Source organism: Dromiciops gliroides, chromosome X (assembly GCF_019393635.1).
Source record: "Dromiciops gliroides isolate mDroGli1 chromosome X, mDroGli1.pri, whole genome shotgun sequence".
NCBI classification, from domain to species: Eukaryota; Metazoa; Chordata; class Mammalia; order Microbiotheria; family Microbiotheriidae; genus Dromiciops; species Dromiciops gliroides.
This window is the reverse complement of record NC_057867.1, coordinates 2,871,020-2,895,951: the sequence shown is the minus strand read 5'-3', so window position 1 is coordinate 2,895,951 and position 24,932 is coordinate 2,871,020. Positions and strand designations below refer to the sequence as shown.

Sequence of the window (24,932 nt, the reverse complement as noted above, 5' to 3'; positions counted from 1 at the left end):
TTCCTTCCTTCCTTCCTTCCTTCCTTTCTTTCTTTCTTTCTTTCTTTCTTTCTTTCTTTCTTTCTTTCTTTCTTTCTTTCTTTCTTTCTTTCTTTCTTTCTTTCTTTCTTTCTTTCTTTCTTTCTTTCTTTCTTTCTTTCTTTTTTTGGTGAGGCAATTGGGGTTAAGTGACTTGCCCGGGGTCACACAGCCAGTAAGTGTCAAGTGTCTGAGGTCAGACTTGAACTCGGGTCCTCCTGAATCTAGGCCAGTGCTCTATCCACTGCGCCACCTAGCTGCCCCTCTCTTCATGTACTTTTGATGGAGGAATGGGGAATGATGCCCTAGCCTCAGCTCTTTCTTACCCATTTTTTCCCTAAGCTCCATCCCAGGGTCCAAGCTTGGGCACTCTTCTTGACCCCCTAAGCCCCCCAGCCAGGGCCCCCAGCCATGCTGTCCCATGTCTTGTTCCCTGTGGTCCCTACAGTGGCTACAAATTTCAGCTGTTCTCTCTGCCCTGAAACTGAAACCAGGGACTCTGCTCTCCTGCAAGTACCCACAGCCAGCAGGTCCCCGCCCCCCTGCTATTCCACTCACCAGGCACAGCCTGGGATCACTCTGGTCAGCACAGCTGTGCTTGGTGTCCCCTGACTGTGGAAGGTGCTTCAGCCTTCTACTCACAGCAGTCAAATCCCCCACATTGTGCAATGCTGCTGCCTCCCAACCCAGCTGCCCTGAGGGCTTGTTTTTTGTTGATCCCCCAGCTTGGAGGTGCTCTCATTTCACTTAGACCAAACCTCCTTCTGGAGTCTTTCCTGGGATCTTCTCCAGTTGTTTTATCTTGACTTTTGTTTATTTCTGCTGCTCTACAATCACTCTGAGGTGATGTTCTGTCCTTTTCTGTGGTGGAAATTTGGAGAGCCCAAAGTCTTCTGACCTAGTCTGCCATCTTCCCAGAATCCTCTTTTTCTCAGTCTCCTTTGCTGGATCCTCATCCAGGTCATGCCCACTAACCATGAGTGTCCCACAGGGCTCTGTTCTGGGCCCTCTACTCTTCTCCCCTTTGATTACTTCACTTGGTGATCTCATCAACTCCTATGGATTTAATTATTATCCCTTTGCTGATGATTCTCAGATCTACATATCTAGCCCTAACCTTTCTCTTTTTTGGGGGGAGGGGGGCAGGGCAATGAAGGTTAAGTGACTTGCCCAGGGTCACACAGCTAGTAAGTGTCTGAGACTGGACTTGAACTCAGGTTCTACTGAATTCAGGGCCGGTGCTTTATCCACTTCGCCACCTTAGCTGCCCCCATAGCCCTAACCTTTCCACTGTCTTCTGGTCTTGTGTTTTCAACTGCCTTTCAGACATCTTAAACTAGATGCCCAGTAGACATTTTATACTCAACATATCTAAAACTGAACTCGTTATCTTAGGCCCCCATACCTCCCACTTTCAGACTTCTCTATTACCATAGAGGGCATCACCATCCTCAGGTCCACAAACCAGGTGTCACCCTCGATCCGGTCCCTCTCTATCTCTGATTCCCACATCCAGTCTGTTTCTAAAACATGTTTCAATTATGCCCCCTTCTCTCCTCTGTTGCTGCTGTCACTCTGGTGCTGGCCCTTACCACCTCAAGCCTGGACTGTTACAATGCCGTGCTGGTAGGTTTGCCTGCCTCAGTGTTCCCCTAACTCCACTCCATCCTCCAGTAGCCAGCAAAGGGATTTTCCTGATGTGTCCGTCCTGCTGGGTCATTTTCCTTCTGTCTGTCTGTCTTTCTTTCTTTTCTTTCTTTCGCGGGGCAATGGGGGTTAAGTGACTTGCCCAGGGTCACACAGCTAGTAAGTGTCAAGTGTCTGAGGTCGGATTTGAACTCAGGTCCTCCCGAATCCAAGGCTGGTGCTTTATCCACTGTGCCATCTAGCTGCCCCTTGCTGGGTCATTTTCATACTTCTGAACTCAAACTTCAACTTCCCTGGCTTCCTTCAAGTCCCAGCCCATTTCCGAAAGAAAGTCTTTCCCATTACCTCTTTTTTAAAAATTACATTTAATTAATATTTCTGTTATATTTTAAGTTCCAAACTGTCTCCTTCCCTCTCTACCCCTCACTAGAGAAGGCTGCCATTTCCCACACACATATTTAATATATATAATATTATTATATATAAACCAAAATAAACACACACAAACAAACCATACTGTGTATATTTCTAGTTATCAATTCTTTCTCTGGAGATGGATAGCCTCTTCCTTCCTAAGCCCTTTGTAGTTGATTTGACAATACTCAGAAAAACTTAGTTGTTTACAGTTATTCTTTGAACGATATTGCTGCTACTGTATATAGCGTCCTCCTGCTCATTTCATTCTTCATTGTTTCATACAAGTTTTTCTATGTTTTTCTAAAACCATTTCTTACAGCACAGTAGTATTCCATCACAGTCATATACCACAACTTGTTTAGTCATTCCCCAATTGACAGGCATCTCCTCAGTTTCTGGTTCTTTACCACTACAAAGAGAGCTGCTATAAATATTTTAGGACATATAGGTTCTTTTCCTTTTCCCCTGATCAGCTTGGGAAACAGACCTAAGAGTGATATTGCTGGTTCAAAGGTTATACAGTTTTAGAACTCTCTGAGCAAACATTTGACAGAGAAGGAGACTAGAACATAGAGGGTGACCCAGAGAGTCCACTTTTGAACCCAGGTTCTTAGACTCTCAATCCAACATCCTGAATTGAACTCCAAAGGAGATGTGTAACTTGGGAAGGTTGAGAGGAGGGAAAAGGGTATTTCAGGTTGAACTCAGCATGAAGAAAGGAATGGAGGTAGAAGTGATCAAAGGAATTTAAGAGACAACCCATGTTGAGATAATAGTGGGAGATGAGGTTATAAAGTCAGGGTAGAGTTAGACTGTGGAGAGCCTGGAATGCCAGTTTAAGGATTTTGAACTTGCTTCTGTAGGCAATGGAAAGCCATTGAAGGCTTTTTTTTTTCTTTCAAGAAAGGTGATGCCATGGGGCGGCTAGGTGGCGCAGTGGATAAAGCACTGGCCCTGGATTCAGGAGTACCTGAGTTCAAATCTGGCCTCAGACACTTGACACTTACTAGCTGTGTGACCCTGGGCAAGTCACTTAACCCCCATTGCCCTGCAAAAAAAAAAAAAAAAAGAAAGGTGATGCCTTAAAAAGATGAATCATGTTAACTAAATTGGAGAAAGCGAGAAAGAGAGAGCCACTGGGGTCACGGTGCCAAGGTGGGAAGTGGCGGCTTGAATAAGGACAGTAGCCATAGGGATTAGTCACTAATAAAACAAGCCAATAAGCATGTGAACAAGGGACTAAGTCATCAATAACCAAGTAAATAAGATGCTTTCATTCTGTGCATATCCCAAATAGAAGCCTCTCAGAAGTTCTGCCACTTTTGATTTTGTTTTGTAAGGGATGACTTTGAGTAGGACTAGATATGGAAGGAGCCAAAGATGACTTACATCTTTTGAGATCGAGGGACTTGAATAAAGATGGAAACAGTGACAAAAATGCGAAATCATAAAGGGTTGAGAGTGACAAGCTTGAGGGGATAGTAGAAGTTATAATAAATATTTCATGAATGAATGAATCTAACTTCATTTTCTCCTTGTGTGATTTGCAATAAGCAGTTGGAGATGGGAAATTGGCACTCAGGGAAGAGGGTAGAGCTGGAGTTCTGGGAGTCACTGGCATTGTGTTGATAGTTGAAGCTATTTGAATGGATGAGATCATGGAGGATGAATGCGTAAGGAGAGAAAAGCATCGAGATTGTCCACATTGAAGGACCAGGGTTCAAAGAGGAGATAAAGAGGGAATGATCTAAAGGAAGGAAGAACTAGTGTAGTATTCCAGAGACTACGGGAGGAGATGGTTTCAGGAAGGAGTTGTTTAACAGAGTATACTCTCTCTCTCTCTCTCTCTTGAAATTATTTCATATTATATGGTTTATTTGCTTTTTTGTATTTATTTACTTGTGCATATATTGTATCCTCTCAGTAGAATGCCCTGCCCTGGGGGCAGCTAAGTGGCGCAGTGGATAGAGCACTGGCCCTGGATTCAGGAGGACCTGAGTTCAAATCTGACCTCAGACGCTTGACACTTACTAGCTGTGTGACCCTGGGCAAATCACTTAACCCCAATTGCCTCACCAAAAAAATAAATAAATAAAATAAAGCGGAAGAAAAGACTTAAGTTGCAGACAAATTGCTGGTCTTGATTGGTAGAGGGAATTTTTACACTGAGAGTTCCGAAAATGATGAAATCACAGGACACGATTCCCCTAGCTTCCTTTCCACACCATTTCTAAAAAAAAAAAAAAAAAAAAAAAAAAAAAAGAATGGCCTGCCCTGGAGGGCACGGGCTAAGCTGATTTTTGTCTTTGTCTCCTCAGTTCTTAAGGGCACAATGCTAGGCACATAGTAGGTGCTTTGTAGATGTCGGTTGAATTTGAGAGAACCAGAACACTCAGGACTGGTTAGAAATCTTTGGGGATATTTGAGAATATCATTTTAGTAGCAAAATAGAGGGGTGAATAAATGTAGGCAATGCGTATAAATTACTTTTCAAGAAGTTTGATGATGATAAAGAAATACTATGATTGGCAGGATGGCTCAGGGAAATTCCTGTGCTTTTCCCCAATATGGGAAGACATGGACCTACGTTTTTGAAGGCCAGAGAGTAAACCCAGGGCATATGTTTCAGCCCAGTTTGGGAGAAGGTAACGGTGCAGTGCATAAGCACTTCCATCAGTTTGGTTGATTGGTGTCTTTCATGGTTGGAGATGTTTTCAGTGCTGTTTATTCTACCTGACTTCCCACTTGGAACATGTGTTGTTCTTGAATAGTCTGTCATTAGAGAGGCCATGGCAAGTTGACTGTGCTCAAATAGACACAGACTGGATCCTCAATCCTAGCCAGCTATCTCGGCAATAAACGTGTGCTGTCAGTCACAGGAGGACCCAGGGAAAAACGATGTTGTTTGTTGTGGTTTGGTCGTTCAGTCATGTCCAATTCTTTGTGAGCCTATGGCATCCCAGGCCTTTCTATCTTCCAAGCTATACTCATTGTTTTCATGACACTATTTGTCCATCTCATCCTCTGCCTTCCCCTTCTCCTTTTGAATTTATTCTTTCCCACCATCAGGATCTTTTCTGACGAGTCCTGTCTTCTCATTATTTGGTCAAAGTGTTTAAGCTTCAGCCTCGGTATTTGTCCTTCCCAGTGAATAGTCTGAATTCATTTCTTGAAGTATCAACAGATTTGATCTCCTTGATCTCAAAGGGACTCTCTAGCATCACAATGAAAAATCATTGATTTTAGGGCTCAGCTTTCCTGATAGTCCAACTCTCATAGCCCATTATTACTACCAGAAAAACCATAACCTTGACTACATGGATCTTTGTCAGCAAGGTGATGTCTCTGCTTTTTGGCATGCTGTCCAGATTTGCCAGAGCTTTCCTTCCAAGGAGCAAGTGTCTTTTTTGGGGGGGGGGCAGGGTAATGAGGGTTAAGTGACTTGCCCAGGGTCACACAGTTAATAAATGTCAAGTGTCTGAGGCTGGATTTCAGCTCAGGTCCTCCTGAATCCAGGGCTGGTGTTTTATCCACTGCACCACCTAGCTGCCCCCAATCTTAGTTTTTTTTATGTTAAACTTCATGCCAGCTTTATACTCTCCTCTTTCATCCTCATCAAGAAACTTCTTAATTCCTTTTCACTTTCTGCCATCAGAGTGATATCATCTGCATATCTGAGAGAGTTGATATTTCTCCAGGCAACCTTTTGATTTGTCCAGCCTGCTGTTTCGCACAATGTATTCTGCATATAAGTTAAATAAGGTAGCCTATGTAGCCTTGTACTCCTCTCTCCATCCTAACCCAGTTATTCCATGTTTGATTCTAACCTTTGCTTCTTGGACATCATACAGGCTCCTCAGGAGACAAATAAGATGCTCTGAGGACTTGCCACATTTTGTTGTGCTCCACATACAGTCAATCAATGAAGCAGAAGTAGATTTTTTTTTTCTGGAACTTTCTTGCTTTCAGCGTAGTCCAGCAATTTGGTTATCTCTTCAAACACTAGCTTGCACTTCTGCTAATTCTTGGTTAACCTATTACTGAAGCCTAGCTTGCAGAATCTTAATCATAACCTTGCTGGTGTATGAAATAGGTGCAATTTTTTTGGTAATTTGAACATTCCTTGGCATTGTCCTTCTTTAGCATTGAGATATAAATTGATCTTTTTCCAGTCCAATGTCCACTGTCAAGTTTTCCAAATTTGCTGGCATATTGTATGCAGCACTTTAACAGCACAATCTTTTAGACTTTTGCATAGCTGAGCTAGAATTCTATTACTTCCACTAGTCTTATTGTTAGTGATGGTTTCTAAGACCCCCTTGACTTCATTCTCCAAAATGTCTGGCTCTAGATCTGTAACCACAGCATCATGATTATGTATGATGTTAAGATCTTTCTTCTATAGTTCTTTTGTGTATTACTGTTGCCTCTTCTTTTTGTTTGTTTGGTTTTTGTGAGGCAATTGGAGTTAAGTGACTTGCCCAGGGTCACACAGCTAGTAAGTGTCTGAGGCCAGATTCCTTGTTAGCCCTTCTTAATCTCTTCTACTTCTGTTAAGCCCTTACCATTTTTTTCTTTTATCATGCCTATCTTTGCATGAAACATTCCCTTGATATCTCTAATTTTATTGAAGAGGTCTTTTGTCTTCCCCTTTCTATTGTTTTCTTCTCTTTCTTTGCATTATTCTTTTAAGAAAGCCTTATCTTTCCTTGCTATTCTCTGGAATTCTTCATTCAGTTGGGTATATCCTTGCCTTTCTCCTTTCACTTTCACTTTCCTTTTTTCCTCAGCTATTGTAAAGCCCCATCAGACATTTTGCTTTCTTACCCTTCTTTTTCTTTGTAATTTTGTTGTTGTTGCCTCCCGTACAATATTGCAGACCTCTGTCTATAGTTCTTCTGTCTACCAGATCTAATCCCTTAAATCTGTTCATCACCTCTCCACTTCGTATTCATAAGAGATGCTACCTGTACAGCCGGATGATTTTCCTTACTTTCTTCAATTTAAACCTGAATTTTGCAATAAGAAGTCACAGTCAGTCTAGGGATATTGAACAGTTTGCTTTGGATTTGAACAGATAGCATTCTGTCGTTTTTGAGATTATACCCTAGTATTGCATCGACTATGAGGGCTATCCCACTTCTAAGGAATTCTTGCCCACTCTAGAGGATGTAGGGATTATCTGAATTAAATTCACCCATTCTCATCCATTTAAGTTCACTGACATCCAAGATATGGATGCTTAATCTTTCCATCTCCTGTTTGACCACATCCAGCTCACCTTGGTTCATAGATCTTACATTCCTCTCATCACCAGACACATCCATAGCTAAGTTTTCTTTTGGCTTTGGCTCAGCTATTTCATTCTTTCTGGAGTTACTTGTAGTTGTTCTCCACTCTTCCCCAGTAATATGTTGGATACCCTCTGACCTGAGGGGCTCATCTTCCCATGTCATATCTTTTATCGTTTTAGTACTATCTCCATAGGGTTTTCTCGGCAAAGATCCTGGTGTGGTTTGCCATTTCCTTCTCTGGTGGATCACCTTTTGTCAGAATTTTCCACTATGACCTGTTCATCTTGGGGAACCTGCATTGCACAGTTTAACTCTTGATGTCTGCCATAAATGCTTAACCCTTAATAGAAATATTTCTAATGTACCTGTTCTTTTTCTTGGAATGAATGAAATGTCAGGGAATATCTTTGAGAATACACTGGATTGTATTATATGGACTTTAAAATTTGTATTGACTTTTTTCACATAAATATTTTATTATTTTCCAGTTACATTTAGAGATAATTTTCAACATTTGTTTTTTATAAGATTTCTAGTTTCAAATTTTTCTCCATCCCTTCCCTCCCTCCCCCCTCCCCAAGACAGCAAGTAATCAGATATAGGTTATTGTACATATGTACAATCACATTAAATATATTTCTGCATTAGTCATGTCATGAGAGAAGAATCAGAGCAAAAAGGAAAAACCGCAAAAAAGAAAAACAACAAAAACAATAGAAACAGTATGGTTTGATCTGCATCCAGATTCAACAGTTCTTTTTTTTTTTTCTGGATTTGGAGAGCATTTTCCATCATGAGTCCTTTGGAACTATCTTGGACCATTGTATTGCTGAGAAGAATCAAGTCTATCATAGTTGATCAACACACAATGTTGTTGATACTGTGTACAATGTTCTCCTGATTCTGCTCATCTCACTCAGCGTCAGTTCATGGAAGTCCTTCCAGGTTTCTCTGAAATCCACCTGCTCATCGTTTCTTACAGCACAATAGTATTCCATTATGTTCATATACCACAACTTGTTCAGCCACCACAAAAAGAGCAGCTATAAATATTTTGTACATGTGGATCCTTTTCCTTTTTTTATGATCTCTTTGGGACAAAGACCTAATAGTGGTATTGCTGGGTCAAAGGGTACGCAAAACTTTATAGCTCTTTGGGCATACTTCCAAACTGCTCTCCAGAATGGTTAGATCAGTTCACAGCTCCACCAACAATGCATTAGTGTTCCAATTTTTCCACAGCTTCTCCAACATTTATTATTTTCCTTTTTTGTCATATTGTCATATTTCCTTATTTGTCATATTAGCCATGTCTCTTTCTGGTTCCCATGCTTAGTTTCAAAACATCTTCATTTATCATTTATTTCTAGACCAAATTTCTATAGCCTGTCATTTTATTTAAGGTCTTCATGGCCTCTCTCCCTCTGTTCCCATTGTGGATATTGATTACTGTGGGTACGAGAACCTAGCATCCTGACTTGTAAGTTATTCATTAATTGGGGTCTGAATTCCTCATATCTGAATTAGAGCTTGGGTCTTAGGTTTTTCTGTTAACCCTTTTTTTGCCTCCTACATCAATAGGTGTCAGGTGGTACCTCTGAGTTGTTTTTTTCATAAATTTTATTATTTTCCAGTTACATTTAGAGATAATTTTCAACATTTGTTTGTTTTTTTGTGGGGCAATGGGGGTTAAGTGACTTGCCCAGGGTCACACAGCTAGGAAGTGTCAAGTGTCTGAGGCCGGATTTGAACTCAGGTACTCCTGACTCCAGGGCTGGTGCTCTATCCACTGCGCCACCTAGCTGCCCCACAACATTTGTTTTTATTAGATTTCTAGTTTCAAAATTTTCTTCATCCCTCCCCTCCCTCCCTCCCTCCCCCCTCCCCCAGACAGCAAGTAATCGGATATAGGTTATATATGTACATGGATTGACTTTTGATTAGGAAGATGGCAGAGGAGAGGCAGTAAGCTCTCGGGACTTTGATTAGGAGTCAATAAGCATTTATTAAGCACCTGTCATGTGCCAGGCACTGTGTTGAGCTAAGTTCTGAGAACACAAAGACACTAAAGACAGTCCCTGCCCTCAAGGAGCTTATAACAACAAGCAAATGGGTACAAACAATCTATATGCAGGGTAAATAGGGAAAATTAATGAGGGAAGGCACTGGAATTAAAAGGGTTTGAGGAAGGCTTCCCGTTGAAGGTAAGATTTTAGTTGGGACTTAAAGGAGCCCATTGTCATTGGATGGAATAGTGTGTTAGGGAGTAATGCCAAAGAAGACTGAGAAGGTAGGAGAGGACGGGCTTATGAAGGCCTTTGAATGCCAAAGAGAGTACTTTGTATTTGGAGGTGATAGGAGGTGACAGGAAGCTGCTGGAGTTTGAGTAGCAGGGAGCGGCATGGTCAGACCTTAACTTTAGGAAAATCACTTTGGTGACTGAATGGGGAATGGACTGGAGAACCCCCCTTTGCCGCCTGCAGCTATTGCAGTAGTCCAGTCGTTAGGTGATAAGGGTCTGCGTCAGGGTGGAGGCCATGTCAGAGGAGAGAAGGGGGTGTCCTGCCCTGACTCTGAAGAAAGTAACAACAAAAATGGTCTTTTGTCATTTCTTTGTTTAAAATAGAAATGTTTACGTCCAGCTGGATTATTCTTAAAGATAAAAATCCTTTTGAGAAGGAAAGCATCTGATGAAGAACTCTACAAAGGTACGCCAATGAAACACCCCCGCTGAGTGTGAGACAGTATTATCATCTTCTCTTCTAATTTAACAATCACAGAAACTAGATGCTGGGGAATAAGGGGAGTGGGGGTGAGGTAGGGAGAAGGGACTGATTTTTTTTTGGGGGGAGAACAATTGTCAGCTAGAAGGAAAGAAAGGGAAAGTTGGAGAGGAAAGGGTAGCAAGTAGATTAAAAATGTGGTCAGCGAATGAAGTGACCTGATCTGATCATAAGCCTAATTAGTCTATGGGCCTAAAGAGCAGCTTCCTTCCTAGGATATACTCATGGTAGGGTCGATTCATATGGAAAAAACCCCACAGCAGTTCTGCAGTAACCATTTCCTAAGCTCTTGCTAGGTGTAATGTGCAATGGTGGGCAAAAAGGGAGCCAGAAGGACTAAGAAAAAATATCAATTTGGTTCTAAGTCCTGTGTGTTCTGAGAGCAGATGAGGGGGAAGTCAGCACAGAATCTTTGATTAATCACTTTTGAAAACAAAACAAGATGTTTGCAAGTTGTTATTTCCTTGGGAACACAACCCAATTCTTGCTCCTTTCTCTTTAGCTGCCATGCAACTCTTGGATCTTGAAGTGCCTGTAGATTCCTTTTTGAGCACTGCTAAGTTGCTTCTGGAGCATGGAAGGTATGGGCACATTGGTTTTTCTTTCTCTAAATGCTAATCGTATGACAAGGCCTCTGGCCACATTGTTTGACATCAACAACGTAGTTTGTGAAGGCTGCTATGCAGAAAAGAGGCCATTTGTTTGTCAGGCTTCCCCATCTGCTCCTTGGCCAATGGAATCTGCCCATTATAAGGGAAAGCTTGATACCCAGCTTGAAATGATTCAGTGAACACCAAACTGAGTGACAAGAGAGTTCAGAAAAGGCAAAACACCCAAAATCTGCATTGCTAAACCTCCCTGTCCTTGGGCCAGTTCTGGGAGCAGTGCCTGCCACCAACTCCCATGGTCAGCCTGAGGAGCCAGCTTCTCAAAGTGTGGGGTGATGGGTAATAGAAGGGCCTTTCAAACATGTACAGGTATGTCATGGCTGTCTCCTATCTACCTGCTTCCTTTTGGTCAGTAGCTGAGCAGGGCCTGGGGGTTAAGACAAAAGGCTTCAACAGAAGAACTCAGACTCCTGTACATTTCTACTGTCTATGGGGTGGCAGGAAGATTCTGTGCTTATCAGGAATCAAATCTTCATCCATGTTCATTAGCAGCATTAAAGGGCTGTGTTTCAGGGGATAGCCAGTCTCTTCCCCCTTTCCATCTTTTAAAAATGTTGACAGGAAAAGCAATTTGTGCTAGAATGTTAATAAGAATTCATAATATGTGGGAAAATAGCACCAGCTGAGATAAAATTGAGATAACAAGTTTGAACACATTTTAGTAAAATGAGGGCTGGGGGGGCAGCTAGGTGGCGCAGTGGATAGAGCACCAGCCCTGGATTCAGGAGGACCTAAGTTCAAATCCAGCCTCAGACACTTGACACTTACTAGCTGTGGGACTCTGGGCAAGTCACTTAACCCCCATCGCCCTGAAAAAAAAGAGAGAAAAAAAAATGAGGGCTTAGGGATGAGAAGGGAAGAAGCATTTATTAAGCACCTACTATGTGCCAGGCACTGTACTAAGTGCTTTATAGATATTATCTCATTTGATCTTCATAACAGCCCTGCAAGCAGCGGTGTTGCTCAGTCGTTTCAGAGTCTTCGTGATCCCATTTGGGGTTTTCTTGGCAAAGATGCTGGAGTGGTTTTCCATTTCCTTCTCCAGCTCATTTTACAGATGAGGAAACTGAGGCAAACTGGGTTAAGTGACTTGCCTAGGGCCACCCAGCTAGTCAGTATCTGAGGTTGGACTTGAATTTAGGTCTTTCTGACTCCAGGCTTTGCACTCTATCCACTGCAGCTATTAATAGGAGCTTCTGTGGCCTTGGGTAAGTCACTTCTCTTCCTGCGCCTTCTCTCCAGTGAATTCTTAGAATAAGGATGTTTACCAGAAATGATCTCTGCTTCCCAAATTCATTGGCATTCCAAATAAACACACTTCCGCTTTAGGCTTTGGGATTTCCTTTGCACAAGCTCTGGATCAAAGCTAGACTAAGTGCAGGCCTACCTGCTTTACATTGCTAAAGGACATGTGCCTTCCAAGACCCATTGCTCTTTGGACTGCAATCTCTGCAGCCACCACTAGATGGTAGTATAAGCCCTGTCCTCTTCTCAGGTGCTGGCAGGCCCTCCTCTGAGTCCAGATCCCAAGTCCCTTTGCACTTATATGCCAATGCCTGGAGTTCCAATATGGTCCCAATGTCACCCCCAATTTCATGTGGCCCCAAAGGATTACTCAAACCCAAACTAGACAAACAGTGTCCATTTATAAAACTCCTCAGAACTATTGCGGTCAAGGTCAGAAAGCTCAGTCCACAGACCTAGACAGGCTTCTCACCTCTGATCGGGTCTGCCTGAATGGGCTTCTGCTTCCCAGGTCTCATCATCTCCTGTCGGTCAGTCTGTGCTGTCCGGGGGAAAGCTTGGCCACTCTGGCCTCTGGCCTCAGTAGACTTGAGCAGGCAGGTCACTGCAGAGCTCAAGGTCCAGAGGCATCTTAGTCATGTGTTCTGATTTCTTTTTTTTTTTTTTTTTAGAATGCAGAGGCCATTTAATCCAAATCCCTGTTCTGTTTTTTTTTTTTACAAAGGGGGAAACTGAGGCCCTCATTTTTTTTGTTGTTTGTTTTTTTTTGTTTTTGTTTTTTTTAGTAAGGCAATTGGGGTTAAGTGACTTGCCCAGGGTCACACAGCTAGTAAGTGTTAAGTGTTGGAGGCCGGATTTGAACTCAGGTCCTCCTGACTCCAGGGCTGGTGCTTTATCCACTGCGCCACCTAGCCACCCCGGCCCTCATTTTTACAAAAACAGAGACCCAATGTCAAAATGAGAACGCAGAGGCCATCTTATCCAAATCCCTTGTCTTTAAAAAACAAACGGGGGAAACCGACGCCTAGAGACCATTAATCCAAACCCTCTCGTTTTGTAGGAAACGTAGGAAAACTGATGCTCCAAAACCTGTGCTTCCTTGCGTAACTTGCCCAAGGTCAAATCGGAATTCGGACCCAAGTCCCTATGTCTCCTAAACCTGCGCTCTCGCCAGTCTATGATGAGAAGAGATGGTTGAACATCCCGGCTCAGCCATCTCGCCCCTTCTCCCCCTTCCCCCTCCCCCTGGCCTTTTTTTTTTTTTTTTTTGCAGGGCAATGGGGGTTAAGTGACTTGCCCAGGGTCACACAGCTAGGACATGTCAAGTGTCTGAGGCCGGATTTGAACTCAGGTCCTCCTGAATACAGGACCGGTGCTTTATCCACTGTGCCACCTAGCTGCCCCCTTAAAGACTTATTTTTTGTTTTTGTTTTTTGTGGGGCATTAAGGGTCAAGTGACTTGCCCAAGATCACACAGCTAGTAAGTGTCAAGTGCCTGAGGTCAGATTTGAACTCAGGTCCTCCTGAATCCAGGGTTGGTGCTTTATCCACTGTGCCACCTAGCTGTCCCCCCCCACACACACACACTTTACTCGTTGCTGGACTCGTTGCCCACGTCGGATTTCTTCATGGCAGCGGCAGCGGCAGCGGCGGGGTCTGTGGCCGATCCCCTCTGATTTCTTGAAGGTTTCTCTGGCACCCACTAAGTTTCACCCTGGCCGTTGGGAATGGGGTGTCATTAGACACCCAAGGGTCACCACCTCCAGACCAGGCTGTAAGCTTATTGTCCCTGTTCTGGCTCAGTTGTTTCTGGTGTGTTTCCTACAAAGCTTAGAAAAACCTGTCTTTGTTTTAAGATGTAGCTCTGCATATGTTCTGGTCCATTCATTTCCTGTCCTTGTCTGGGGCCTAAAAGATCCAGAATACTGCAGGGTTGCACCCCACCAGTAAGTAAGTAAATAATGTGAAGGTAATTGTTAGATGGTTGCTTAATTCATTGAGTAGAATAAGTTAAGCTCTTGTGTGTGAACAGCGAATGCCCCCAACCAGGCTCATTGTAATTGTAATGAGTTACCAATGGTCCATTTCTGTGAGTTAGAGGAGATCTGGCAGCATCTGCTATTTGGCAGCCTTGTTAACAGTTAGTTTGTGCTTCTGGGTATTGTAGAACAATGAAACTATTTCTTTTTGAGTCCTATGTGATTTAGATTTGTTGCAAATTCAAACTGGCCCTTCCCCCAGGTCATTTAAAGGGGTGTGATTGTGATGAATTAATCAGTCTTACTAAAACATTTGACCATACTGGGCATGCTGGGTCATAAGGATTTAGCTGTGCTTTTGGTTAGCTGACTCTAACCCAAATGTGTTTAATGTTGAATCTGACATTATCAGTAGAACTGGGTTCTGACAGTTAAAAACGACGTATGTTCAGATGCCCTAAGGTTGACAACTTTCTAAGACTACTCTACAGTGCATGCTCATGTCAGAGTGGATTCCTTCTCCATTAAAGGTTGGATAATTGGTTGGAGATCCTCTGGACCAATTCATCTGAACAGAGTGTTTCAGACCAAGGCTTAGTGGAATTCGTTAACATTTATGGGTCCCCAAGAAATGTGCTGCACTGTAGGATAGATAACTGGGGAAGAGAGACTTTGGAATGGGGAGTTGGCATCCCTGAATGTGGGGCAATGTTGTGGTGGTGATGCTTCAGAGAGTCAGGTCAGCCAGTAAGAATTTCTCAAACACTATGTGCCTGGGATTGTGCTAATACAACTAGAAATGAAAAGCCAGTCCTTGCTCTCAAGTTCATGGTCTTAAGGGGGAGACAGCATGAAAACAAATATGTACAAGCCATAGGCTGGATAAATTGGAAATAAGCAGCAGAGAGAAGGCTAGAATGAGCTGCAGGGTAGAGAGGTTTTTGGACTGTGGGAGAAGAAGGCCAGAGTGCATGTAACCTGGAGAGGAATGACATACTATGTGCTGGTGATTGTGTTTAACTGTGAGATCCTTGTCCAGTGACTTAATGGGCACACTGCTGGAGCGACTGAATGATGTCAAGACTGACATTCTTGCAATAAATTAAATCAGAAGTCCACAGGAAATTGCAGCTAAATGGAAAGATGGCTTACAGGTCTTTCTTGGAGAGGGAAATAAAGAAGGTAGCAGAGTTGGTTTTATTGTGCATCCAAAAACAACAAGAAAAACAATTTCATAGGACGCTTGGTCACCTCTTTTTGCGGTGTTTGTGATGAGTATTTGCAGCCTATCTGTTGTGAAAGATGAAGACAGAGACATTCTACAAAGTATTCAAATGGGCCCTCCAAAGTAAATGAACATGTACTTCTTCTTTTTTTTTTTTTTGCGGGGCAATGGGGGTTAAGTGACTTGCCCAGGGTCACACAGCCAGTAAGTGTCAAGTATCTGAGGTCGGATTTGAACTCAGGAACTCCTGAATCCAGGGCCGGTGCTTTATCCACTGCGCCACCTAGCTGCCCCCCATATTCTTCATTTTTTAACATATAGTTTTCAACGAACAAATATTTGTTTTTCTCTTCTGCCTTCCCTCTCCATTGAAAAAGAAAAAAGAAAAAAGCCTTCTAACGGGCAAAATGAATTCCTGCATTAGCCATGTCCAAAAATGTAGATGATATTCTGTATCTTGAGTCCATCATCCTTCTGTCAAGAGATGGGAAGCATGCTTCATCATGATTCTTCTAGAATCATAATTGTTTGCTGCATTGATCCAAGTTCTTAAGTCTTTCTAAGTTGTTTGTCTTTATAATGTTGTTGTTGTATAAATTGTTCTCTTGGTTTTGCTCCCTTCACTCTATATCATTTCTTGCAAGTTTTTTGAAGTTTCTGTGAAACTGTCCCTTTCATAATTTCTTATACCATAATAATATTCTATTTCATTCATATACCATAATTTGTTCATACAGTTCTTTGCTACTACAAAAAGAGTTTTCCTGCCTTTTTTACTTCATTCTGCATCAGTTCATATTTATCTTTGCACACTTCTCAGATTCTTCACATTCATCATTTCTTTTTTTACAGATGATTTTACAAGTTTATTGACAAACAACTGACTTAAGTATTATTTTGTATGCAATTCAATCTAGTTTTTAAAATGACCTGATAATGAAATAGTTGGTCTAGCTCATCCAACTGTGAGATTAAAATTGGATATTAGATCATAAATCTCCCCTACTTAACCTTTCCCTTAATTGATCTCCCAGACTAGTAAATGGAAGAAGCTTCTGGTTTTCTAGTTAGAGCTTTTATTGTATGATAGTCACAAGGTGATGTTGATTAGAAGGATAGGAAAGTAGAAATACAATACAAATCGTCTTAAGTCTAGGCTTAGTCTATATTCCGTATAAAACTCACCAAAAGCGGAAGGCCACCTTTGGGGAGAGAGACCGAGTCAAGCGCGTGCTGTTAACTGAGAGCCGGGCCGAGTCAAACTCCAATCCGCGTCTGTGCAGCGCAGCCAGGAGACCAGCGGAGCAGGAAAAAGGCCCCACTTCCATTCTCTCCTTGCCTTTTAAGCTCACACCCCGGAAGTCGAGTGCTCAGCAGGCAATCTGGCGAGCGTCGCAGGCGGACTGGTGTGTGTAGCTCATGCTGTTGGTCTCCTCCCCAAAAGGATGGTCCTAAAAAAACCTGGCGTCTCTCCATTATCTAACCGACTGTTAAAACTTTTTACCACACAGCCATTTTGACACATTAGTCAGGTGACTATTTACTATTATCTATAATACTGGGCAAAAAACTCTCAAACCATTCTACCATTTATGGGGTTGATTCAATCCACGTGTCTCACTAAAAAGAACCTAAGCAAACCATAACACATTAACATAAGTAACAATCCAATAAGACTGTCCCAATGTGCCATCTTCCTAAGTCTAACTTAATAATAAAATTGTTAAGATGATGTTAGGAAAAAAAAGATGATGTTAGGCCAGTGGAAAAATGAAACAAAGTAGATAGAATTAATTCTAAATCACACCTTCATTATTGTGCCACTGGTATCTTATGAAAATATACATGAAGAGGAAAAACAACATGTTTCTGGAAAGAAAAGGGTAAATCAAAAAATCTTGAACCAACAGCATATAACACTGTACCGACATTCATCTCAGCAGGAAGGGGGTGAAATTATTTTGCAACAGGGATACTGGAGATAGACACAGGGCTGGACAACATCTTCTGAAAATAAGGGAAGTCTGATGATTAATAGTCCCACACTTGTTACTTGACTTCCTGAAAAGTGTCATCTACATGTGCTTTTGACATTCTGAGAACTTACCAACTATAGGAAGTTCATTCCTGAGAAGTGGACAAGGGACCAAACTAGCCTCCTTTTCACTGCCTACCCTCAGTTTTACAAAACTTGAAGGAGATCTCTCTTTACATTTTCCTCTAAAAGTCCTGAGACTGAGCACTCTCTGCAGGATGGAGCTTTGTGCAAAGTTTGTACATGTGATTTAGGGCTTGTGTGAGAAATTCTCCAGTAGTGTTGATCTCCATCAAGGTTAGGTTATCCAGCTTGGTATGTGCTTCCTGCTGTTTGACAAAACTGGCTGCAGATACCCAGAGTTTAGCTATTCCAGTATCCCACATATCCTTAATCAGGGTCCGAATCTCATCTGCCTTGGAGATGTTACCGGAAGCATGATTAAACAACAATTTGGTGAGTTCCATGTAGTGAGGACTAGGCATTGGGGTAAATGTTTCTTCTTTTCTCTCTTGATCTCATATTTCCTCCAATTTTTCAACATCCATCCATTCAGGATGAATGACTTGACACTTCTGTCTCTGTTTTAGGTTAATTGCTGGCCAAAGAGGTATTTCCACAGGTAAACCAGGATTAAAAGGTCCCAGATCCACCACTCCCTCCCGAATGAGGTAGATTTTGTCCAGGCTGAAACTGGGTATGATGGTGACCAGCTCCTTCTCAGCCAGGAACTCCACCTCGGGCCAAGACCATGGGCCTGGCTGGGGGTCCTCCGGACTGCCCCTCGGGCCCCAAGTCAGAGCCCCAGGATCAGAACCACATTCATTATTTCTTATAGCCCATTTATAAACCACCATTTGTGTAGCCCTTTTTCTTTTCTTTTTTTGTGTGCGAGGCAGTTGGGGTTAAGTGACTTGCCTAGGGTCACACAGCTAGTAAGTGTCAAGTGTCTGAGGTCAGATTTGAACTCAGGTGCTTTATCCACTGCGCCACCTAGCTGCCCTGTAGCCCTTTTTCAATCAATAGATAACTGCTTTTTCTCTAGTTCTTTGCCACCACAAAAAGTGAATCAGTATGTACTTGAACACTTGGTGCTTTCATCAAAAAGGTGACTGTATGGGCAGCTAGGTGGTGCAGTGGATAGAGCACTGGCCCTGGAGTCAGGAGGATCAATTACCTCACCAAAACAAAACAAAACAAAACAAAACAAAAAAAGAAGAAAGTCCAGGGGCACTGGAACAAAGAATAGCAAGACCAAAATGAAGTTGACTGTGTTGTACAACAGAGAGGAAATAAGTAGTTAGCTATGTTGGAGTAATAGCTGAATGACTATTTGCCTGTACAAAGAAAGATCAGAGTCTAATCTAAATTAGAAGACTATAAGTGAGAAGATGAGGAATACAAGTAGAACAACACCACCCTGTACTTATTTGAACAAGCTGTGTGAAAAAAGGATGAAAAATTAACTGGAGGCCAAATAACTCAATCCTAAAGAATTGTTCCATCAAAGAGAAAATCCTAAAGATGATAGAATTACATCACAGAAAGTGAGAATCATGAGATGACATATCAAAACATATGGATGGCTGGTAAGCACTCCTTAGGGGAATATTTATATACCTCCAAATGCTTTCATCAACAGACAAAAAGAATAAATCTATGAATTGGACATGCAACTAAAAAAAATAGGAAGGCAACAAATCACCTTCCCAACTAAACACCAAGGTAGAAAATTTGAAAATCAAAGAAAAACCAGAAAGCATAAAACCCATTGAATTAATAAATCAAATTAGAAACTTAAAAAACCTAATAACATAAATTAAGTAATCTGATTTTAAGAAGAGAGGAAAAGCAACTTATTCATATAAAAATTTAGAAAGAAAATTAACAAGTGAAGAGGCTACAGAGGAAATGCAGAAATTATTTTGTCTAATTAAGTCAACAAAAATGATAATAGATGAAATGGATACTTACAAAATATAAGACACCCAGGTTATCAAAAGAAATAAATTATTTAAATAACCCAATATCAGAAGAGGAAATTAAATAAGCTGTCGTAAATTCCCAAAGGAAGAAACAAAATAAAATGAGACTAGGTGGATTTATGAGTGAATTCTGGAAAACATTTCAAAAACAATTAATTCCAATACTACATAAATGACTTATAAAAATTAGGAAAACGAGATTTTTCCAAACTCTTTTTTTTTGTGGGGCAATGGGGATTAAGTGACTTGTCCAGGGTCACACAGCTAGTAAGTGTCAAGTGTCTGAGGCCGGATTTGAACTCAGGTCCTCCTGAATCCAGGGCCAGTGCTTTATCCACTCTGCCACCTAGCTGCCCCCCCCCAAAAAAACTCTTTTTGATAAAAATGTGGTCTTAATACCTGAACCCAGGGAAACAAAGCAAAGAAAGAAAATGATAGAATAATGTCCCTAATGAACATTGATGCAAAATATTAAATACTACATTTTAAAATATTATTTATAGGGGGAAGCTAGGTGGTGTAGTGGATAAAGCACTGGCCTTGGATTCAGGAAGACCTGAGTTCAAAGCCAGCCTCAGACACTTGACACTTACTAGCTGTGTGACCCTGGGCAAGCCACTTAACCCTCATTGCCCCCCAAAAAAACCAAAAACCAAAACCCAAAAATATTATTTATAATGACCAGGTTGGATTTATATCAGGAATGCAGGGGTAGTTCAATATGAGAAAAACTATAAGTACAAAATGCCATATTAATAGCAAAAATAATAAAACCCACATGATTATATTAGTAAATGTAGAAAAACCTCATGACAAAATTGAACACCCATTTCTGTTTTAAAAAGAAACACTAGAAAATGTAGGAATAAATGAGCTTTTCCTTAACATAGTAAGTAACAGCTATAAAAAATCACGATCAAACACATATAGTGGGAAAAGGATGGAGACCTTTTCAGTAACATCAGGGTTAGTGTTGTATGAAAGGAGAGAAGGTTAGTAATATCAGGGTTAAAGCAAGTATGTCATTGCTACTGTTTCACATAGTGCTAGAAATGCTAGTTATAACAACAGGACAAGAAAAATTCAAGGGAATAAATATAGACTAAAGGGAAACAAAAGAATTGCTTTTTATAGACGATATGCTGGTGCATCTAGAGGACCCTAAAGAGTCAGCTAAAAATTAATTAAAACAACAAATTTAAAGAAAGTTGCAGGATATAAAGTAGATCTACATAAATCATTAGCATTTCTGTGTATTATAAACAAAACCCAGCAGGAAGAGAAAAGATTCCATTAAAATAACTGTAGAATTTATAAAATACTTAGGCGGTCTATCTACTGAGATACATATGGGAATTTTGTGAATGCAACTATAAAACACTCCTTACAGAAATGAAGACAGACCGAAATAGTTTGAGAAATATTTATTGCTCACGGATAGTGAGAAACAATAGCAAAATTCATCTGGAGGGGCAAAAGCATGAAGAACATAAAGGGCAATCCTGAAAACAAAATGGGAAAGAAGGGGGCTTGGTAGTACCAAATCGCAAACTATACTACAGAGCATAATAATCAAAACGATTTGGTACTGGTTAAAACTAGAGAGGTGAGGGGGCAGCTAGGTGGCACAGTGGATGTGACCCTGGGCAAGTCACTTAACCCTCATTGCCCTGCCAAAAACAAAACAAAACAAAAACAAAAAAACTAGAGAGGTGGATTAGTAGAACAGATCAATAAAACATTTATTACGCATCTGCTTTGTGCTAGGCACCATACACAACAAGATGAGGGACGCAGCATACGGAAGTAAACAAATGTATCAACATAATATTTGATAAACCCAAAGACCCTAGCTACTAGAGTAAGAACTCACTATTTGACAAAATCTCCTTGGAAAACTGGAGAGCAGTCTGGCAGAAATTCTCTTTTGCCCTCAGCACCTCACACAAAATCCCAAGATGAGCTCCGAATAGATGCATGACTTACATATAAAAGGTCACACAATAAAGAAATGAGCAAATCAAGGAAGAAATTGCTTTTCTGCTCTATTGATAGGGAAAGAGTTCTTGACCAAAAAAAGGAATTATAGAGGATCACAGATGAGTATTTGCAGCCTATCTGTTGTAAAAGATGAAAATGGACATGGTCTTTAAAATATTCAATTAGACCCTCCAAGCTAAATTAAATTGGATAATCTTGATTTTATAAAAGAGTTTTTTGCATAAACTAAAATTAAATGGAAAACAAGTAAGTGGGAAAAGTAATATGGTAGGTTACTCTGATGAAGAAAGGTCTCATTTCAAGATATTTAAGGTACAGATTTAAATTTATAAGAATTAAGAGCCATTCCTCAATTGATAAATGGTCAAAGGATACAAACAGGCAATTTTCCAAGGGGAAAAAACCTCAAGCTTTCAATGCCATGTGAAAAAGTGTTCCAAATCCCTAATAATTAGAGAGATACAAATGAAAGCAATTCTACAATTCTACCTCACCCTCCTCAGATTTGCAAAGATGACAAAAAAAGAAAAAGACAAATGTAAAAGGGTCTCCAGGAAAATAAGCACATTATTGCACTGTTGGTAGATCTGTTAATTGGTCCAGTCATTCTGGAAAGCAATTTGGAACTATCGCGGCAAAATCACTAAAACTTTGTGTACCCATCAAAAAGCACTAATAGGCTTGTACTTCAAAGAGAGACAAAAAAGATCCATAGGTACAAAAAAATTATAACGGCTCTTTTTGTATCAGCAAAGAACTAGAAACTTTAATGGAGCACCTATCAATTGCAGAATGGCTGAACAAATTATCGTAAATTAATTCAGTGGAATGTTGAGCCATAAGAATTTAAAAAGAAAGGAAATAGGGGCAGTGAGGCACCTTTTTTTGTTTGTTTTTTGTTTGTTGTTTTTTTGTGAGGCAATTGGGGTTAAGTGACTTGCCCAGGGTCACACAGCTAGTAAATGTTAAGTGTCTGAGGCTGGCTTTGAATTCAGGTCCTCCTGACTCCAGGGCCAGTGCTCTATCCACTGTGCCACCTAGCTGCCCCATCTTTTTTTAATAATAAAGAGAAAAGAACAGAGGGAAGGCCAGAAAGCAGCATAGAAAATCAGGACAGCTACAGGTAAGATATTTTTATACTTAAAAAGAAAAGCAAGCTATACATAATAGATAGTTGCCGTCTAATCTTCTTATTCTGTTTCACTATGTATATTTTATTTGGTGTTTAACTCGGAATAAAATGGGAAATGAGCAAAAGAACAGACATCAACTCAGATAATTGCCATTTCCCAAGGAATTTTAGTTCTTATCGATCAACCCTAATGGAACAAAAGAGCCTGGGAAAATTGTTTTAACCAGAAAAGTCTTTATCTCCTTGTCAAGAAGAGAGACACAACAGCCAAAGGTAACCTCAGTTTAGATTATAAATTCTAGGAGGATGATGAAAGATTATGAACAACATAATCTCATCACTAATGCACTGTTGGAGTTGTGAAGTGATTCATAGAGCAATTGAGAACTGTGCCCAAAGGCCTATAAAACCATGCATACCCTGTAGCAATCCCACTTCTAGGTCTGTATGCCAAAAGATAAAAACCAAAAAAGGAAAAGTACCTATATGTACAAAAATATTTATAGCAGTTCTTTTCTGGTGGCAAAAAATTGGAAATTGAGGGAAGAGCTGCCCATCAATTGGGGAATGGCTGAACAAGTTGTGGTATATGAATGTAATGGAATATTATTGTGCTGTAAGAAATGAGCAGGCTGATTTCAGAAAAACCTGGAAAGGCTTACATGAACTAATGCTAAATGAAATGAGTAGAACCAAGGGAAAATTGTACACAGTAACAGCAACACTGTATGATGATCAACTGTGAATGATTTAACGATACAGTGATCCAAGACAACTCTGAAGGACTTTTTTTTTTTTTTTTTTTTAGTGAGGCAATTGGGGTTAAGTGACTTGCCCAGGGTCACACAGCTAGTAAGTGTTCAGTGTCTGAGGCCGGATTTGAACTCAGGTACTCCTGACTCCAGGGCCGGTGCTCTATCCACTGCGCCACCTAGCTGCCCCTCTGAAGGACTTATGATGAAAAATATATCCATCTCCAGAGAAAGAACAGATGGAGTCTGAATACAGATCAAAGCAGACTTTTTTCTTTTCTTTTTTTTTTAATCATAAAAGTATTTTATTATTTTCCAGTTACATGTAAAGATAGTTTTCAACATTTTTTAATAAGATTTTGAGTTCCAAAATTTTCTCCCTCCTTCCCTTCCCTCCCCTCTCCCTAAGACAGAAAGCAATCTGGCGTAGGTCATACATGTACAATCACATTAAACGTATTTCTGCATTAGTCATGTTGTGAAAGAAGAGTCAGAACAAAAGGGGAAAACCTCAAAAAAGAAATAAAAAACAAAAACAGTATGGTTCAATCTGCATCCAGATTCCACAGTTCTTTTTCCTGGATATGGAGAGAGTTTTCTATCATGAGTCTCAAAGCATACTTTTAAAAACTTTCTTTCTTTTTCTTTTAAATTTTGGTCTACGTTTTCTTTTACAACGTAACTAATATGGAAATGTTTTTCATGACTACATGTGTATAGCCTATATAAAATTTCTTCCCTTCTCAATGGGGGGGGCAGGGAGGGAGGGAGAGAATTTGGTACCCAATTTTAAAAACAAATGTTGAAAAATATTTTTACATGTAATTGGGGAAAAATAAAATATTAAATAAAAATAATTAAATAAAACAAATAGACTTAAAAAAACCCAAATAGTCTCATGTGAGAGGCTATGTGTCACACTAGAGAGCTGACCTTGCGACTAGGAAGGCCTGGATTCAAGTTCTACCGTTGACACATATTGGCTATGTGAGCTTGAAAAAATCCCATATATCTCGGTGCCCCCAGAGTCATAAAGACTCTAGACTGTAGAAGAGAGGAAGCAGGAGAAGGGAGACACTGTCACTGGTGAATCCAGGAATGCCATTTAGGATGCCCATGGGAAGATGGAAAATCCAGCATCTGCAGGACCCTTCAAATCTGGAAAGCCAAAAGAGTTGGGCAGGGGAGGGGAAAAGCCCTGGTTAAAGCTAAAGTTGAGGACTTGTCTTCCCTTCCATGTGGTTCCTCCTCTAGGATATACTGGCAAGGCACAGACTGCAGTACTTGAATTCAATCCCTTTCTAGCTCGCTTGATGCTTTTATAAGCAAGGGGAAGGGAATGATTATTTCTATAATGCCTACGCAGCCAGGCACGATATGAAGTGCTTTACAAATATGGGGACCCAGTGGCCATCAGGAAATCTCCCATGTGATTGGAACAGAACTTCCTTAAATGGCTTTTTGCACTTAGGTCAAAGCTCATGATTGGAATTGATTTATTGAGACTTGTTCTCACCTAGTTAAGGTATTAGAGCTAAAATGGGGTGGGATATTTCAAGGAGTCCAGGCCAGAGCCTTGGGGAACAGCCAGGGTAAGTGGGCATCACATGGATGAAAATTCAGCAAAGGAGACAGAGAAAGAATGGTCAGACAGACAGTGGTCCACAGACATGGTCCAACCATGTCATACCATGCCCCGCCCCCCAACTCAGTAATCTCCAGTGGCTCCCTGCTGCCACCAGGATCAAATA

At 40.9% G+C, this 24,932-nt stretch overlaps 1 protein-coding gene and 1 pseudogene across 1 annotated transcript in view; one reads left to right on the top strand and one right to left on the bottom strand.

Annotated features, from left to right (window-relative positions):
- The window catches only part of TEX11 (testis expressed 11), a 192,957-nt gene that overhangs the window by 103,969 nt on the left and 64,056 nt on the right, over window positions 1–24,932 (top strand). The window contains exons 7-8 of the mRNA XM_043974391.1: window positions 10,003–10,084; window positions 10,662–10,740. Of these exons, the coding sequence (XP_043830326.1) occupies window positions 10,003–10,084; window positions 10,662–10,740 (161 nt within the window). The remainder of the gene's footprint in view (window positions 1–10,002; window positions 10,085–10,661; window positions 10,741–24,932) is intronic.
- Window positions 17,497–18,168, bottom strand: LOC122733345 (annotated as a pseudogene).